This window comes from Manis javanica, chromosome 4, assembly GCF_040802235.1.
Source record: "Manis javanica isolate MJ-LG chromosome 4, MJ_LKY, whole genome shotgun sequence".
Lineage (NCBI taxonomy): Eukaryota > Metazoa > Chordata > Mammalia > Pholidota > Manidae > Manis > Manis javanica.
The window spans coordinates 7407073-7424473 of NC_133159.1; the positions used below are offsets into that span (position 1 = coordinate 7407073).

At 43.5% G+C, this 17401-nt stretch overlaps 1 protein-coding gene and 1 long non-coding RNA gene across 4 annotated transcripts in view; one reads left to right on the forward strand and one right to left on the reverse strand.

Annotated features, from left to right (window-relative positions):
• The window catches only part of LOC140848817 (uncharacterized), a 60904-nt gene that overhangs the window by 11099 nt on the left and 32404 nt on the right, over positions 1-17401 (reverse strand). The gene's annotated exons all lie outside the window — the stretch shown is intronic.
• Positions 145-14277, forward strand: RBP7 (retinol binding protein 7). 3 transcript variants are annotated; one of them, XM_037000064.2, is made up of 6 exons: positions 155-756; positions 877-932; positions 1081-1209; positions 11492-11670; positions 11789-11890; positions 14035-14277. In XM_037000064.2, the coding sequence occupies exons 3-6, from the start codon at positions 1137-1139 to the stop codon at positions 14083-14085; spliced, it is 405 nt and encodes a 134-aa protein (XP_036855959.1). In that variant the 5' UTR covers positions 155-756; positions 877-932; positions 1081-1136; the 3' UTR covers positions 14086-14277. The 3 variants fall into 3 exon arrangements, with proteins under 3 accessions (XP_036855960.1, XP_036855959.1, XP_073089269.1); XM_073233168.1 differs by having other exon boundaries at positions 155-932; XM_037000065.2 differs by having other exon boundaries at positions 145-1209; positions 11789-11926.

Genomic DNA, 17401 nt, shown 5'->3' on the forward strand with positions numbered 1-17401 from the left:
GGGCTTTATGAGCCATGGGAGAGAGTGCAAATTTTCTTTTAAGAAAAATGGGACAACACTGAATGGTTTTAAGCAGGGGAGTGATAAGCTGTGAATCACATGTCTCCAAAGCTTGCCCTGGCTGCAGCGTGGAGAATGATTTGGTGGGGTCAGCGAGGAAGCAGCACGTCCAGGGAGAAGGCAAGACACGATGGTGGCTTGAGTGAGGGCCGCAGAACCACTGGGGCTTGCTGATGGATTGGACATGAGTGAGCAGAGAAGCAAGAAATCTGCAATAGCTCCTGGGCTGTTGGCTTGAGCAACTAGGCAACTAGTGCTGCAATTTCCAGAGATGAGGGAAGTTGGAGACTAATTTTATTTTATGCTTTTGGTTTTATGTTTGAGCTGCCTTTATGACAGTTAAATGGAGATATCAGGTAGGCAGTGAGAGGCAACACCTGAGCTCAGGTATCAGGCCTGGGTTTGAATCCAGGCTCTCCCACTAACTGTAAGATCTTGGGCAAGTTGCTAAGCTGCTTTGTCTCGCTTTTTGTCTCTATCAAATGGAGATGATAAAGTAATGAGCGGCAGGTCCCGCTTTCTCCTTTCCTTCCCACCTCCAGTGTGGCTCCCCTGCAGGAAGCTCAGCAGCCCACTCTTGGCAGTGAGGTAAGAGCAGGAAGGAATTAAAGGCGGTAAGAATCAGAGATGCCACCTGGGAGTTATGGGATTGCCAGGGCATCTCCGGCAACCGGTTAGCCCAGGACTGCTTGATAGGTAAGAAAAACAAACCTCTTTTTATTGAAGCCACTAGAGTTTATTGATTTATTATTTGTAGTTGACATAGTAATCAATGCCAGGAGTTTGAAGGAGACCCCCTTGGTCATTGGCATGCAGGCAGAGTAAAGTGTGGCCTGGAACCGCCATCTGGGGTGCGTCGGTTTAGGGTTGAGGTAAGGAGGAGGAGACCCCAAGGAAAACGGAGGGGTTTCCAAGGGCGGTGGCAGAACCCCAGGGGCAGGTTGTGGAGGACGCCAGGAGGGGAGAGGGTCGCTCGGCTCCGCCCCCGCTGCTGTCCCGCCCAGCTCCGCCCGCTTTTAGAGCCACACACACACCGCCCTGTGCACCGCCTGCGGCCACGTCGTCCCGATCCCGCCATGCCCGCCGACCTCAGTGGCACCTGGAACCTGCTCAGCAGCGACAACTTCGAGGGCTACATGCTGGCCCTAGGTAGGGCGCGGAGGGGGGGACGCTGAGGCCGCCTGCCTGTGCTCTCTACCCCATCCCTCCTCGTCCGTCCCCCTGTCCCCCACGTCTGTCCTCCTTTCTGCCGTCTGTCCTCTGTCCCCTGCCCCTCTGCGGCCGTCCTCTGTCCCCCGGCCGTCCCTCCGTCCATTATCTGTCCCCCCATCCCTCTCCCCGTCCTTCCCTCCCTCTGTCGGTCCAGCCACGCCCCTGTCCTCCTGCCGCGCGGCCGAGGCTCCTGCCCCACCTCGGATTGCTGAGGCCCCGGCCACCTCGCAGGGGCACTCGGGGACATGACGTGGGTCCGGCCCGGTGAGGGGCGCCCCGCCCGAAGCCCCTCCCGGGGCCCTCCTCGCCCCGGCCGGGGACACAGATTCGGGGTCCCGACGGCCCGGCGAGGCAGGCTCTCTGGCGGCGGCCAGGTACTCGGGCTGTCCCCCACCGGGCGGCGGCGGTGCCCGCGGGAGTTCGGGAACCCTTCTCCTCTCGAGGGCATGCGGGGCACACCAAACTAGACCCCTTGGAGACCGCTTCACCGCCCCCGGGACGCGATTCCAGCCCGGTGGACGGTCGCTGGGCGCCTGGAGGGTCGCGTGCGTCGCCCCGGCCCGGCTCCGGAGCGCCCCGCTCCCCAGGCGCTTGGCGGAGAGCCGGGTCCAGCCGCGGAGCGTGGCGACTAGGTGGCGCCAGGGGTGTGTGGCGGCAGGGTCTGAGCAATGACTTCGCTTCCCAGAGGGCCTGGAGAACGTTTCCTGGCCCGATGGCAGACCACCTCTCCTTCGCACCGATTCCCAGTGTGTCCACCCTTGGTCTCCTTCAGATTTGCTGCATTTGAGCACCTACTACGTGCCAAGTGCTTTCGCCTAAATAACACCACGGGTGGTGCTTTTGACAGATGGGCCAGACTTGGAGTCTGGGGGCTTGGGGCCACTCTGGCTCCACCTTCTCATCATCTGTCACTGGGCCTCCATCTGCAAATTGGGCTGGGGGTGGATGGGTTGTTTAATTTTTCCCGTTTTTTAAAATATGTGTAACATAAAATTGGCCATTTTGAAATGTGCAGTTCTGCATCTCCAGTGTGTTAAAGATTTCTGTGGCTGTGGTAGGAGTCTCCTCACACCAGGTATGGAAATCTGGAGCTTCTCAAACTAAATCTGATTCAGACAGATACAAAACCTTGCGGGAAAAGAAAAAAATACTTTTTCTCTGCCCATTTTAGGGTCACTGGCTGGGGCTTGTAAATTAGACTAACAAGAGACTGATTTACAGGAAACCAGCAAACAGAAGTTCATTAACTGCAGGCATCAGGAAAACACAGGTGCACTCACTGAGGAGCATCAGTGATGAATGGTTAGAACCTGAACTTGGATAGCATCTTAGTATAAAACAATACTTTTGTAGAGAAGCAACAAAACAAAGAAAAGAACTTTGAGTTTCTAGGGGTAGCAAATTGTGGGGGGTAAATACAGGGAGAAACTACTGGAAAATAAGGGCTGGTTAGTAAAGTTTATTATGTAGATTTTTCTGATTCTATCTCCAGGCTGATCAGAGTCTGGAGTGTCTGTCCTCATATATGGGAGGGGGGACACTTTACAAATATATGTTGTGTTTTTAGGCAAATGGTAAGTGCAAAGAGCTTTTTTTCCATTGACTTCTTCCCAGATGTCTCCCACTCAAAATAATCAATACACTAAAGTGAAATATTTTGGGGTTGCATATTCTGCTACTCTTCTATCTGAATCTCATTTCCTCAGTTTACAATTCATAAAAAGGAATTTCTACTTATCTTTCCCAAAGGCAATAAGCCCTGATATTTTACTTATCTCCCCACCCCCAAACTAGTGGTGACATGTAACCCCAGTGCTTTCTTCCTTATTTCTCTGGCTAGTATCTGGCTACTTGTGTGAAGGACTCAGTGTTAAATCAGGCTATGGCTTTGCATTTTGCCTTGCTGTGCTTCCTTTTTAGCAATTTCTGTCACTTTTAGAGCCAACATCTTGGAGAAGATAACAAAGAATGGAGTCAGAGCCAACACTTCAAACGTGGGGAAACATCTTGTGCTAGGTCTGTCTCGAATTACAAAGTGGTCTTCTAGGTGTTGTGATAAGTGTTTTTCAAACATGTAACAGTGGAATCCTTTACTGTCCCCAATACTGTCTTGCTTTTCTGCAGACTCTGCTGTTACCCCTAGTTGATATTTCCTTTTTTTCATGATTTCAATAGAGACTTATCAGTTATCTGCCACTGTGTCAGATCCTGGAGGCTGAGAGAGTCTTGACACTCATTTATTTACATTACTTATATTTATTTATTGTCCAACTCATTTCACAAAAATTAAGCCATATAGTATTGAGTCAATATTCTGCCTCACAATTCCTCTTCTTTCTTTTGGTCCAGGTTTCAGAAAACTATTGGTTCCAGACAACACATTAACTCTTATTTGCAATCTCTTTGTCAAAAGAAATACAGGTGTGCTAAGAATTTCCCAAATAGAGAGGCTATTTAGTACAACAGCACCATATTGGAAAACCAGATAGCCAGCTCTTGTTGTCAACAGTAGGGTCAAAGTCACATAACCTCAGAGCTCCTTTAGTTTCCCCATTTGTTAAGCGAGGTGGTCAGACCATATCTGGTGTTCTAAGTGTCTGAATTACAAACTAAGAGTGTCTCTTAGCATTTTCTACAATAGCTGAGATCAGCCTCAAAACCTGTTGTCAATTCCCAACAAGCTGGGAAGAAAAGGATTTGGTACACACTGCTGTTTGTGGTGGCAATAATACACATGAAAAGAACATAGACTCCAGAGTCAACCCACTTTGCCTACTGCAAATCAGGGGCTCCAGCCCAGATGAGCACAGGGCCTTGTCACTCAAGGACCAGCAGGAGCTCCTTGGAATGGAGTCTTGTGCCTCACTCCAGGTTCCAGATCTATGGAATCGGAATCTGCATTTACCCAGATTCTCAGGTGATTCGACATGCAAATTAAAATTTAAGAAACGCTGTTCTTTGATATTTGATGAAGATACCAAGTCGTCAGTGGGACAACTGGCAGAATGTAACTACTGTGAAACCCAATGTCCCTATTTATTGTATATTCTAATGCCAATTTATGCGGAAGTGTTCAGACCTCTCATGAGGCCTTCTTCCGGTAATGGCAAACTAATTTATTTGTATTAACTCTCCCAGTGAAGACAGATGAATTAAGCTAGACCAAATATATATTTTAAAAACTTTTTAGGGAACATTAGAGCACTACCAGAATAATAAAGAATGATCATGCTGCTTACCTTCAGGGAGTTTGTGAGACTAAGCTGCAATTTTGGGAGCTTTAGAGAATTAGGGAGCAAAAGTTGGAGTCCTTAGTCACTTGAGGGTAGAGAACTTGTCATCACCCTACTTGGGGCCAGGACACTGAAAAGCTACACCTGAGGAGCAAGGGAGGGAGACCTGGAAGTAAACTTCTTTTGTTGCAATAGACTGTAGTTTGACTTTGAATCTCATTCATCTTGATGGTCCAGAAAACACTCAAGACCTGAACTTGAATTAAGGTGCCCCAAATAGCTAGTGCCCTTAAAAGCAATTTTTAAAAATTTTCTTTGGAGGAAGAGAATATCAAACAAGGTCTTAAGTTGTTTCTACAAATAACTTTTCAAATACGATGTCTGGTTAAAAAAAAAGTTAATCAAGTACATGTGGGGATAAGACCCCGAGACACGGAAACTTGGGGAGGTGGCAGATGTGTCTGTTAGTTACCTCAATTGTGGTGATGGTATCATGGGTGTTTGCCTATGTCCAAACTCTTTAAGCTGCATAAATTAAAATGTGCAGTTCTTTGTGTATCAATTGTAGCTCAATAAAGCCATTAAAAAAAATAAAAAGACTCCAATAGCAAGAATCAATAGAAACAACAAACAACAGAACAGGGTCTCCAGATACTGCAATGATCAGAAATAGACTATAAAGCACTTGTGCTGAACTTAAGTTTGGCAGGGAACCAGAATCTATAAAAAGTAACATTGCAATGGTGTGGGGGGTCACGGGAAAACAGTGTAGTGTAGAGAAGGCAAACAGTGAATCTGTGGCATCTTACTACACTGACGGGCAGTGACTGCACTGGGGTCTGGGTGGGGACTTGATAATATGGGTAATTGTAGTAACCACATTGTTTTTTCATGTGAAACCTTCATAAGAATGTATGTCAATAATACCTTAATAAAAAAAAAGGCAGGAAGTGGCAAGTATAGCACAGAGAAGACAGGGAATGACTCTATAGCATCTTAATATGCTGATGGACAATGACTGTAATGGGGTGTATAGGGGGGACTTGATAATATGGGTGAATGTAATAACCACAATGTTGCTCACATGAAACCTTTATAAGATTGTATATCAATGATACCTTAATTTTAAAAAGTATAAATAAATAAGTAAATAAATAAAAAGACAGGGAGCAAATCATTTATACTGGTGGAAGCAGGATACCTCACCAGCTATATTTCAGGAGGGTTCCCCAATCACCAACTTGAAGGCAATTGAAAATAAATTATCTTGTACTGGGATTATTCTAGTTGCATCTTGAGTTTAATTTTTCATATAATATATCTGAATAAGTCATATTTGGCTTAGTGACATTTTAATATCTCACAAAAGAGAATGATAGACTAAATATCATGCACTAGTACATAATAGGAAATGTTATAACTGTAATAACTGTAATTACCTCACATTCCCACAGGCACTTGAGTATTGGTTTCCAAACCATCATTTACCAATAAATATGCATTGAATAAATGAATTAAAAAAAAGTAACATTGCAGAAACAAAAAGAAAAAACAGAAATACTAGAATTGAGAAATAACAAGCAACTTAGAAACTTAGGAAGATCTGTCCTTCAGATTCCTCTCTGGTGTCCTCTGTTTTTGGAGATAGAGGCTCCTTTCCTCTGTTACAGGGAGGGCACAGGGAAAGATCAGAAAGTCACTCCTGCACATGCCATTTCTCAAATTCCTTCTGCTAAAAATATTCAATATACCAAGGTGCCATATTTGGGGGTAGCATGTCCTGAATCCAGTCAGGTATAGAGTTTATTTGGGATGATGATAATTCTGGAAATGAAAAATGCTGATGGTTGCACAACATTGTGAATGTACTTAACACCATTGAATTGGATGCTTAAAATGTGTAGAATGATAAATTTTGTTTTTTATATTTACCACAATAAAATTACCCCCCAAAATTGTATTGCCAGGAGACTTTAGTATTCTCTTTAGTAGTATAAGGAAACCTATAATAAATGTTATATTTCATTAAAAAAAGCAAAGGTCCTTACTTGTTTAATAAGTGCCCTTTGTGATTAGTAATTTCTCCTCTCTTAGCCATGTTTTATGACTTTGCACAATGACCTAAAATGTGTTTTTTAAACACAGAGGTTTATATTTCAAGTGAATAAACATGGCTGCTGTAATAAAACCCAGAAAATCCTTATTTTTTTCATCGGATGGCAGGAAAATACAACCAGGAAACCTGTCCTTTTTGGCAGAAAACAAAGCTTGAGGTCTTTGTCCTGGCTGAAACTTTAATTTAACAAAGCACTTAGTAAATTACACATTGTCTTAAATTTAGATTCTTTTAAAATGAGCACAGGGTGGGGAACCCTCCTATACTGTTGGTGGGAATGTAAATTGGTGCAACTTCTGTAGAAAGCAATATGGAGGTTCCTCAAAAAACTAAAAACAGAAATACCATTTGACCCAGTAACTCCACTCCTAGGAATTTACCCAAAGAAAATAAGATCTCAGATTCAAAAAGACATATACACACCTATGTTTATTGCTGCACTATTTACAATAGCCAAGATATGGAAGTAACCTAAGTATCCATCAGTAGATGAATGGATAAATATGTGGTACATATCCACAATGGAATATTATTTAGCCATAAAAAGAAATGAAATCCTACCATTTGCAACAACATGGATGGATCTAGAGGGTATTATGCTCAGTGAAACAAGCTAGGTGGAGAAAGACAAATACCGTATTTCATTCATTCATTTGTGGGGTATAAAAACAAAGCAAAACTGAAGGAACAAAATAGCAATAGACTCATAACATGAGAAGGGACTAGTGGTTAACAAAGTGGTGCGGTTGGGGATGGTGGGGAAGGGGAAGGGGATTAAAGGATACAATAATTCGCAACCACAATATAGGTAGGTCACGGGGAGAGTAGTACAGCATGGAGAATACAATTAATGACTCTATAACATCTTACTATGTTGATAGAGAGTGACTGCACTGGAGGGGATGAGGACTTGATAATATGGGTGAATGTTGAACCACTGTGTTGTGTATTTGACACCATCATTAAGATGGTACATCAATGATACTTTAATTTTAAAAAATGAGGACAGGTTACACAGGAGGGGTTTATGGCATAGAACTAGAATAACCAAAGAGCTTTTAGGTTCAAGAAGACTGTTTCCAGTTTTCCTTTGATCAGAACAGATTCTCTTCTAAAGGGACACTTTGGTTCTCTTTTCACCCTCCTTCTCGGTTGTAAGTTCCTTAAGAGGGGCTGCACATTTACAACTTTGATTGTCAACCATTCTCCCCATCCCTAGTAAAAGATGTAAGTATTTTGTTTGCCTGAACAGAGGGGACGTATTGCCACAGCTATTACAGAGTGTGTCCTGCCTTAGAGCTACTGTTTAGTGGCCTCCGTGAATCTTCTCCAGCCTTAATCCATCACCAAATGTCATTTAGGCACTTCTTGTGTGTTAGGAGCTATGGGAAAGGAATATAAATTATGAAGCAAAGAAGGTGCCCGCTGTCTGGGATTTCCCATTTCAACACAGAAGCAGGTGGCCTTCCTGGCCCTAGGGTCTTGTACACACTGGGCGTATGTTCAATAAATTTAACTTGAAGGAAGAAAAAGTAAATGATAGCAGACATCATAGAAATGCAGGATATGACTTAAATTGAATGCAGGAAGAAAATGCTATTCTTTGGATAAAAGGTAGATAATAGAAACTTTTAATTCTAGGTATTAAATAGTCACCAACAATCAGCATTTAATATTCTGAGGAGTTAGGACAGTGTGACAACCTATGTAGATTTCATGAGCACAGAAAACAGGGTTGCTAAGCTAAAAAGGCAGTTATGGGATCTGTAGGCGCAAACTGTCTAAATCAGGAGGAAGTATGTATATTCTTTGCTTTTATTGGAGGTATTGTTTTTCAAATTACAATATTGACTTAAACAGTAAGTGAGCCATGGAGGCATTTTAGAATTTATGATTTAGATCTAGAATTTAGAATTATTCAGAATTTAGAGTTAACTTTGCTTCTTTTACCCAAGGATAGTTTTTCAGACTAGACTCGGGGAGATCAATTTAATTCAAAACAATTTTCTGACAACCCAGCAACTCTGTTGAAGCCTTCGATCTAGTTTAAGTACCAAGTACTTAAGTCATACTTTTAGCATCAGAATGGCTACTTACACAATATGATAAATATTGCATTTTATCTTAAGAATTAAGATAACAATCCTGTATGTTATTGATTTACTAGTATATATAATTTATTTTAAAATGTTATGTTTTTTTCATGTACACGTACATACAAATGTTATGTTCTTTCATGTACATGCACGTAAGGGAAATATATTCCATAAAAAAACTACGGACCACACAACTTAGACCTTTAAACTGTATGGTCTAGGGAAAAAAAAAAGTGGTGGCCTCTTTTCTCAAAAGTAGAAGTGAGGTGAATGCCTGCTAGCAGTGATTAAGATTCAAATAAATAATCAGAGAACATGTAGCAATGCATCTCATGATATGGCCTACCCAGCATCTCTGCTGAGGGGAAATGAGTCCTTTTTGACCAGAACTGATTCTGCAGTTTCCCAACATGTTTCCTTTATTGCTCTTGCCTAGCATCTGCCCAGTTTCAGGGAGAAGAAAGGCAACTTGTCCTGTGTACAAAGAAGAAAGTTCACTAGGTTTTAAAATCCAGAGGACTGTGCCTGGGATTTGGGAGTCCCTGGTGGGCCCACAGTAGTCAAAGGAGACCCAGGTTGTGAGACTTTTGCTCTAGGCACACCTAATGCCTGCAGAATAGTGTTGACCATCTTGTCCAGGTTGTCCCCTTCAATCCCATATGAACATGTGAGGTGGTGGTGTCACCAACTTGCCAAAGGTCACTGCATAAACTGGGATTTCAAGCCAGTTTCTCTTGGCTCCGTGACACACCTTGGCTGAAGATTAGAAATGGCTTTGGGATTAAGGGTTAAGGAAACAGTTAAAGTTTAGAAAATGATCCATTTGTGTTGGCCTCTTTGGGATCCCATCTTAAAGTGTATCCGCTCACACACTTATAGTGATATGTGCACCAGTTGGACTGTCTCTTCCTCCAGCATGAGTATCTTACTTTTTACTTAAAAAGCTGATGATATGGAGAGGCATGGCTTGACCCAGCTAAGAGTCTTATGAACAAACACTAAAGCCATTTGGACCACTGAGGTCCTAGTAAGTGTGGGCCTGGTGGAAACTGACCAGAACTGAAGCTAATTTAAATTTTGATCTTTAAAAAGTCCAGCTCTGTGGCAAATCTGTTAAGTGACAATGTTACAACATGGCAGTACATATTGTAAACAAATCCCCTGGCAGATTTTAAAAGCATAACAAATGTAAAGTAAATCTAAAATGTGGTTTCTCATTTGTTCGTGTTCCATTTACAGAATAGGGTTTAAGGGAAATCAGCAATAACTATTTTAAATTTGGCTTGGTGATACTAATAATAGGATCAATATTTTAAGGGTTTCACTTCAATGTTTCAACATTGCTGCAAAACAGTAAAGACTCAGATCATTAACATCTGTAGGCAAAAACTTGAGTTGTAGTTGGTCAAAAGGCCTTTTTCTTAGGATGAGGATTTTATGCTATTGTGAGCTTAGAAGTGGATAGGGTAATGAGATGCTGATGGAGCCCTGCTCAGGGCTTGGCTGAGTTTTCCAGACTGGAAATGGATTGGCCCTGAGGAACACAGCTAGCCCCAACTGGAGGTTTATGGCAGATAAAAATTAATCTGCTAAGCAAACAGATTAGAGCAGGGATCAACTCTAGGACTAAACTCCCTGCAATGAGGCATGTAAATCTCTGAAATGAAGATTCCTGGAACTTTACTTTGCATTAATAGGACAATCCCTAAGTGGGAGAACCATGCTCTGCGGCTCGTAGAAACATCCAGAGGGACAAGCCAGTGTGCAGTTGTGGTTGCCTGACAGTTCGTGTCAACTGCTCTAAACACGCCTGTGGCGCCCATCTGACCATCCTTCTCTGAGTTAGGGCCCAGTGGTCCTTAAGGTACCCCCACATCTCATCTCTAGCTCCTCCTCTTTCTTCTCATTCTCATTCTGCTCCAGCCACTGCAGGCTCCTGAAACCATCTGGCATACCCTTCCTCAGAGTCACCGGGCTCCCTGTGGCCTCTGTCTTACACTCTTTCCCCAGAAATCTTGGCTATCTTCTTTACCTCCTTCAGCTCCTGGCTGAAATGTCACCTGGCTACTTTTTAAAAATAGCAACCCTTACCTCTTTGAGCTACATAATGTGCTCAAAGCTATTAAATGGAAACTTGGATTCAAACCCACTGTCCATACCCAACCCCTGATCTCCTCAGCATTCCATGCTTCTGTCTGTGGCTCTTTTTTAAAGCTAATTAAATGTATGGCAGTGTATGCATGATTGCAGTGGCTTTTTCTCATTGTTCAAAGACTGTTCACATGCCTCTTAATTCAAAGTATAGATACACAAAGCAGAAAGGGCAGAATTGCCATGTCTGAGTTTGAGTTGAAGACTGAGGTCTGTCTCCTCAGCTTCCTTGTCCTCTTGTTAGCCTCTGGGAGGATTCCCAGAACTGCTTCCGCCATGACCAGCTTCCAGATTACCTGGGGCTCAGCCAGCCTAATGAATCTTCCCTGAAAGCTGAGCGGGCTTTTTAATGAGCCTCTGTACGGAGGTTTGCCTGGAGAGCTTTCCCTATAAACCCCATTTTGGCAGCAAACAACATTCAAGTTTTTTTGTTGTTGTTATTTTTTTCTCATTGTTATTTTTTATTAAAGTATCATTATATACAATCTTACATTGGAACATTAAAGTTTTACCAGAAACTCTAGCAATCAAGTGCAGTGATTTTGAGGACAGTTGCCAAGTCTTAGCTTTTACATTTTAATGAATACTGAGATTTCTTTTCTTTTTTAAAAATTACTTTTAAGGTATTGACTTTGCTACTCGTAAGATAGCCAAGTTGCTGAAGCCACAGAAAGTGATAGAACAAAATGGGGATTCTTTCACCATCCACACATACAGCAGCCTAAGGAACTACCTTGTTAAATTTAAAGTTGGAGAAGAATTTGATGAAGAGAACAAAGGCCTGGATAACAGAAAATGCAAGGTAAAAACTAAAGTAGTAACATAGGCTCTTAATTTTGCAAGGTTAACTTGGCATTCTACTTATTACAGTTGAAGATCCTGTCAGAGCAAACCAACATTTTCTGCCCTCCCTCACACAGAGCTTGGTCACCTGGGACAATGACAGGCTCACCTGTGTCCAGAAAGGGGAAAAGAAGAACAGAGGTTGGACCCATTGGATTGAAGGAGATGAACTCCACCTGGTATTTGCCACATTTTGTTCTTATTTTTAATGAGAGGTATGGAAACCATAACCAGTAATCCTGCCATTCCAACCCAACTGTTTTCAAGTTGGCCTGTTCCCTTCTGGTCTCTGTCAGAATATTCTGCCTTGTCATTCACAATAAAAACAGATTCCAGGTTTCCAAGTAATTCTCCTGTTGAATTCATCATGTATTAGTTGACTATATATATGAGGCAGCACACTGGCACATAATATACCAGCAGATCAAGGAACTCTCATCTTAGAACGTTTCCTTAACTTCAGTGTCCAGGAGTATTATTTCGTGGCATTTTCTGCTATTGCTTAAGTTCACATAAATACAGCTTTTTGCATCCATGGATTTATTCCTTTGGGAAAATTTAGAGGGGATCATTGTCCTCACAGGCACACACATCACTGCTTCTTGCTATTAGCAGCCTTACTCACTTCCTAAAGGGTGTATCAATTTCCTATGCCACCAGCACCTCATGAGGGCACAAGTTACAGCTCAACTTAATTAATAATTTCTGAATATAATTTAGATGGTATAAAATTGCACATCAAAGCTAAATTATGACTTTTTAAAAATTTTGTTATCATTAATCTACAACTACATGAAGAACATTATGTTTACTAGGCTCCCCCCTTCACCAAGTCCCCCACACACACCCCATTACAGTCACTGTCCATCAGCGTAGTATAAATTATGGTTTTTTAAAGGAGAATTTCTTCCTACCCATGTATTGCACTGGCTTACATTTCTTGAGCCATGATTTTTGCCCAGTTACTATGCAAAATCCTTTAGTGCATTATCTCCCTTGGTCCTGAACACAATCCTTTGAAAGGCACACTACTTTTCCCATTTATAAATGAAAAGATAGTGATTTAGAAGTTTCCCAAGGCTGCAGAGTAGAGATTCAAATCCAGGTCTGACAAGGTGTCCTTTCAACTCTATGCCTTCTTTGCCTCGATGTACATATGAAATCAAGGTGAGATCCATTAAAAAAAAAATTAGAACACCTATATTAAAGCTGGATATAGGTTATCTCTGCGGGTCTGAGTAGTCTTTGATTTACAAAGGCATTGAAGATATTTTGATTCTGGATTGGCAAATCTCACACTCTTCTGACAATAAAAACAAAGTTAAGAAGCCTGCCTCTATGGAGCTACAAAGAAAATAGAAATATGTTTCAGGATTAGATTAGTTGGCTGTAAGAAGTAATGTTCTTCAGCATATCCAGGAACTCTGCCCAAGCAGAGGAGAGAAAGAGCCTTGCTCTAAGGATACTCACAGGATAAATCTTACAGGCAGTGATAGAGTAAAAAAAATAAATATTTGGTCTTTGCACCTGGTTCCTAAAACCTTTGAATCTCCCCAGTAATAAGAGTGTCTTCTGTATGCTAACGAGATGACTGGTGGCTGGGGTCCCCTAGATAGCTTCAGGATGGGGCTGGTCCCCAGAAAGATTAAGGCCTGATTAGGTTGGAATTTTCAGCCTGGTCCCTGATCCTGGGGGAGGGGAGCAGGGCTGGAGATTGAGACAATCATCAATAGCAGACAATTTAATCAATCAGGCCTATATAATAAAAGTCTCCATAAAAACCCCTAAGTGAGGGGGTCCAGAGAACTTCTTGGTGAGAACACTGAAGTGCTGGGAGGGTGGTGCTCCTGGAGAGGGCATGAAAACTCTGCACCTCTGCCCCCTACAGTACCTTCTATGCATCTCTTCCATTTGGCTGTTCTTGAGGTGTAGCCTTTATAATAAACCTGTAAAATGTAAGTGAAGAGTGTTTCTGTGAGCTATTCTAGCAAATTACTGAACCTGAGGAGTGGGTCATGGGAATCCCCAATTTATAGCTGGTCAGTCAGAAGTACGGGTGGCTGGGGACTTGGGATTGATGTCTGAAGTAGGGGCAGTCTTGTGAGACTGAGCCCTTACCCTGTAGGTCTGCACCAGCTCTGGGTGGCTAGTGTCAGAACCGAACTGAATTGGTGAAATTGGTGGACACGCAGTTGGTGCTTGAGAGTTGGACAAGTGGGCTTGGAAAATACATCATGTATTTGGTGTTAGGAGGGTTGTGAGTTAGGGACAATACAGACCACATGCCAACCCTTCTTTCCTCTTCCTTCCTCCTTATCTCTAGGAAATGTTCTGTGAAGGCCAAGTGTGCAAACAGATGTTCCAGAGAGCCTGACCTATACCCAGCAACAGAGCCCACATGTGGCTGCAGCTTAATGCTGAATTATGAGCCAGAGCAAACAGGCGCTGAACTGTCCTGGTTTGGTGATGGGGCCCCGTGGTCGGACAGATGTCACACAGCCTGTCCCAGGAGCCATGTATTTGGATTGTGGGAACACTGCTCAGCTTCAATAAACCTGCCCAATGAGTCTGGCTTTTTCCTTCTAAATTTAGCATATCCCATCACTTTAAGAAATACCTGAAAGTCATCTAGGAAAACCATGGACACACCAAGATGTAATTCTCACCTTTGAGGTCTAGTGAGGAGAGTGGACGAAACACACTGTCTGAGCAGGTCACAAGTACAGACAGCCTTGAGAGCTCAGGAGGGGCCAACCTGACTTTGGGGGATGGGCAAGTGGTGGCAGGGGTCCGGAGTGGCGATCTTTAAGCTTAGACCTGGAGCACAGGCAAGCAGGAAGCATTCTAGGTGAAACGCTGGGGTAAGTTGGAGGGAAGTTTGCAGAACTGGAAAGACTGCCCTAGCCGGAGCATGGGTGTATGTGGGGCAGGGGGCGACAACAGAGGAGACAGAGATGACGGAGGAATCTTGAATGCCAGGTTAGAGATAATATTTTGTCCCCAAAGGAATTGGAAGATGGTGACTGCCAGGTACACTCACAGAAAGGAACCCCAGCTGCAGAAGGAAGAAAGGAGGGTAGATGGGAGAAGCAGTTTAGGAAGTCCTGCTAGAAACCTGAGGGTGAGGTGACTCGTGGAGCCCGAGTCTCAAATATGGGGAAGGGACTCAGTGCTGGGGAGAAATGGCCAGTTACTTAGAAAGCAGAATCCAAAGTCCAAGGGGGTCAGTGAGATGGGGGGATGACGATGGGAGGGGGAGGAATCACGGAAGGGGCCCTGCTTTGGGTTCAGGCAGCTGCAGGAAGGCTGAAGCCAATCAGAAAGGAGGTGTTACCAGCAGAAGAGGAAGTGGAGGTGGAGCTTTAGGTTTTGAGGAGCCTGTGCCCAGGGAGAGCCAGGCTGCCTGGAGACCGTGGCCACACGGGGCTAGAGACACATACAGGCTGTCAAGCATATAAAGTTTGCGAATGGATGGGAGTGTCCAGGACACTGTTTAAAGAGAAGAGAGAAACCTGAGTTACAAAACCTGCCAAAAAAGGGTGTCCAGAGGGCCTGGGGAAACAGGGTGGAATCAGGGAAGACAAGGAAGGGTCTCAGGATGGAGGGAGTGTTCAGTGCTCACCAACACCCAAGGTGTCAGTAGGCTGGGTGGAGGGTTTGGCCACTTGGTGAGGATGTTCAGGGGCACAACTAGTGCTGAGGCAGCATGCAAGGGGTTCTAGAAGCAGCAGAGGTGAGGGGTACCCCTGATGAGAGTGTGGCTAAGAAATGGAAGAAACAGGGCAGTGGTTTCAGGAGTCTGGGGAGGGAGCAACTTGGCAAGATGGGTGGGGTTAATGGGCTACAGTCTAGGCCGGATAAGGCAAACAGGAAAGGGCTAAGGCTCACTGGGCACTCCATGGGCTAGGCTCTAAGCTGGAATTTCATGGCAAACAGCAGAGAAAAAGTCTATGCCTGTGAGGAGCTTACAGTCTGCTGGGGATGATGGAATTCAATAGGAAATTAAAGTCTGAGTATCGGATAGAACCCTTATTTTAAGTAACAGAAAACAACTGGTTAGTTTGAGCTTAGAGGCAGTGACTTCAAAGCCAGGTGAAGTCAGAAGACAACTGTAGATCCAATTAGATATTGCAACCACATCAAGTAGCATGAATAAGGAATTGTTTCAGGATAGAAGCAGAAGTGGATGAGCTGAGGTTGCAGCTCCACATCAGATCTGAGCATAGGTAGTGAGTAACCTGAGTGGGGGCCTGTGGGCGGTGAGGCTACCCTTTCTTGGAAATCTCCTTTTTCCTAACATAACATCATTGCTTTGAGGCAATCTGAAGCAATAGGCTCTGGTGGGAAGGCAAAGGGTTATCAGCATTTGTTAATTTATCCAAATATGAAGAACCTGCTGTCCCAAAGATTCTGCTGACTTCTGGAAGTTAGCAGTGAACAAAATGAATAGTTCCTCCCCTTGGGGACCTTCTATTCCAATGGAAGGAAATGAAAAACATAAGCTAAAAAGATGGCACATCAGAGGGAGGTAAGAGATACAAAAAAAGGGTGGGGGAGGAAAAGGGGAACAGAGAACTCAGGATGTTGGCAATGCTCTTTTAAATAAAATGGTTAAAAAGGTCTCAGGAAATTGTGACATGTAGGCAGTCTCACGGTAAGGGGACAAGCTGTGTGGTAGCTGGGAGCAGAGAACAAGGGCAAAGTCCCTGGGTGCGGATGTGTGATGAGCTGGAGGACAGCCAGGAAGCAGATGGGGCAAGGCCAAGGGCAGGAGAGAGGAGTGGCCTTTGGCCAGGGTGCTCTGAGCCATTCTGCCCGCTAAGACTGCTGCTTTGCAGCCCTGGTTTAGGGTATAGAAGCACTGGCCCTTTTTCCAATCCTTCAAGGTGCCAAGTTATGGGGCTCCCAGGTCACCGGTCACAGGAAGAGTGTCTCTTTTAGCGAAGCCATGTTCCCTTCCTCAGCTCTGCTCTGGCTGGCCCTCATCCACTCTTCTATGACTTGACTGAAAGTAGCAACTAGGAACCTGAAATAGTTCTCTGCCTTTTCTGTGCAAATGCTAGTTGAGATTAAGCAAGTAGTTAAGGAAGGGAAGTTCTCATTTATCAAATGTCAACTTGATAGATGTGAAAAGATTGACAGATTCAGAGATCCCCATTTTTCAACCCTTGATGAAAGAACGGACCTGGGCAATGATCACCACTGGCTGTCAAAAGAGTGAGATGAAGACTGAATAGGGTCTTTAAAATGAACGGGTCAGGCTGACACCACCCAAAGAAACCCAGTGATCAATCTTATCACTCAAGGTGAGGCCAGGCACTGTGCGGGATATGATGCAATAGGTGGCACCACAGGAGAATCTCTGAATCCTTCCCAGAAAAGAAAAGAAACTTATTTTAAATCACTTTTAAATAGAACTGTTGGTTCCTAAGGAATAAGGGAAGACAGAGGGACACGTTCATCCAGAATGTAGGTAATTCAATTCTAGAAGATAAGTGAGTGGTCCCATCACCCAATAATAAAACATGATAAAAAAGTAAGGAGGATTAAAAGAGGTAAAGAAGAGTCGTAAAAGCCAAATGCAATGTGGACCTTGCTTATATCCTTATTCAAATAAACGAACCATAAAATGATATATTTTAGATAATTAGGGAAATCTGAACATGGAGTGGATCTTAGATGATAATAAA

What these genes read in the sequence shown, in the direction of transcription:
- RBP7 (XM_073233168.1), top strand. Translation starts at nt 1,137, where the DNA reads ATGCCCGCCGACCTCAGTGGCACCTGGAACCTGCTCAGCAGCGACAAC. An exon ending in GGGCTACATGCTGGCCCTAG is followed by an intron (nt 1,210 to 11,491) that starts GTAGGGCGCGGA and finishes ATTACTTTTAAG; the next exon opens with GTATTGACTTTGCTACTCGT. An exon ending in TGGATAACAGAAAATGCAAG is followed by an intron (nt 11,671 to 11,788) that starts GTAAAAACTAAA and finishes TCCCTCACACAG; the next exon opens with AGCTTGGTCACCTGGGACAA.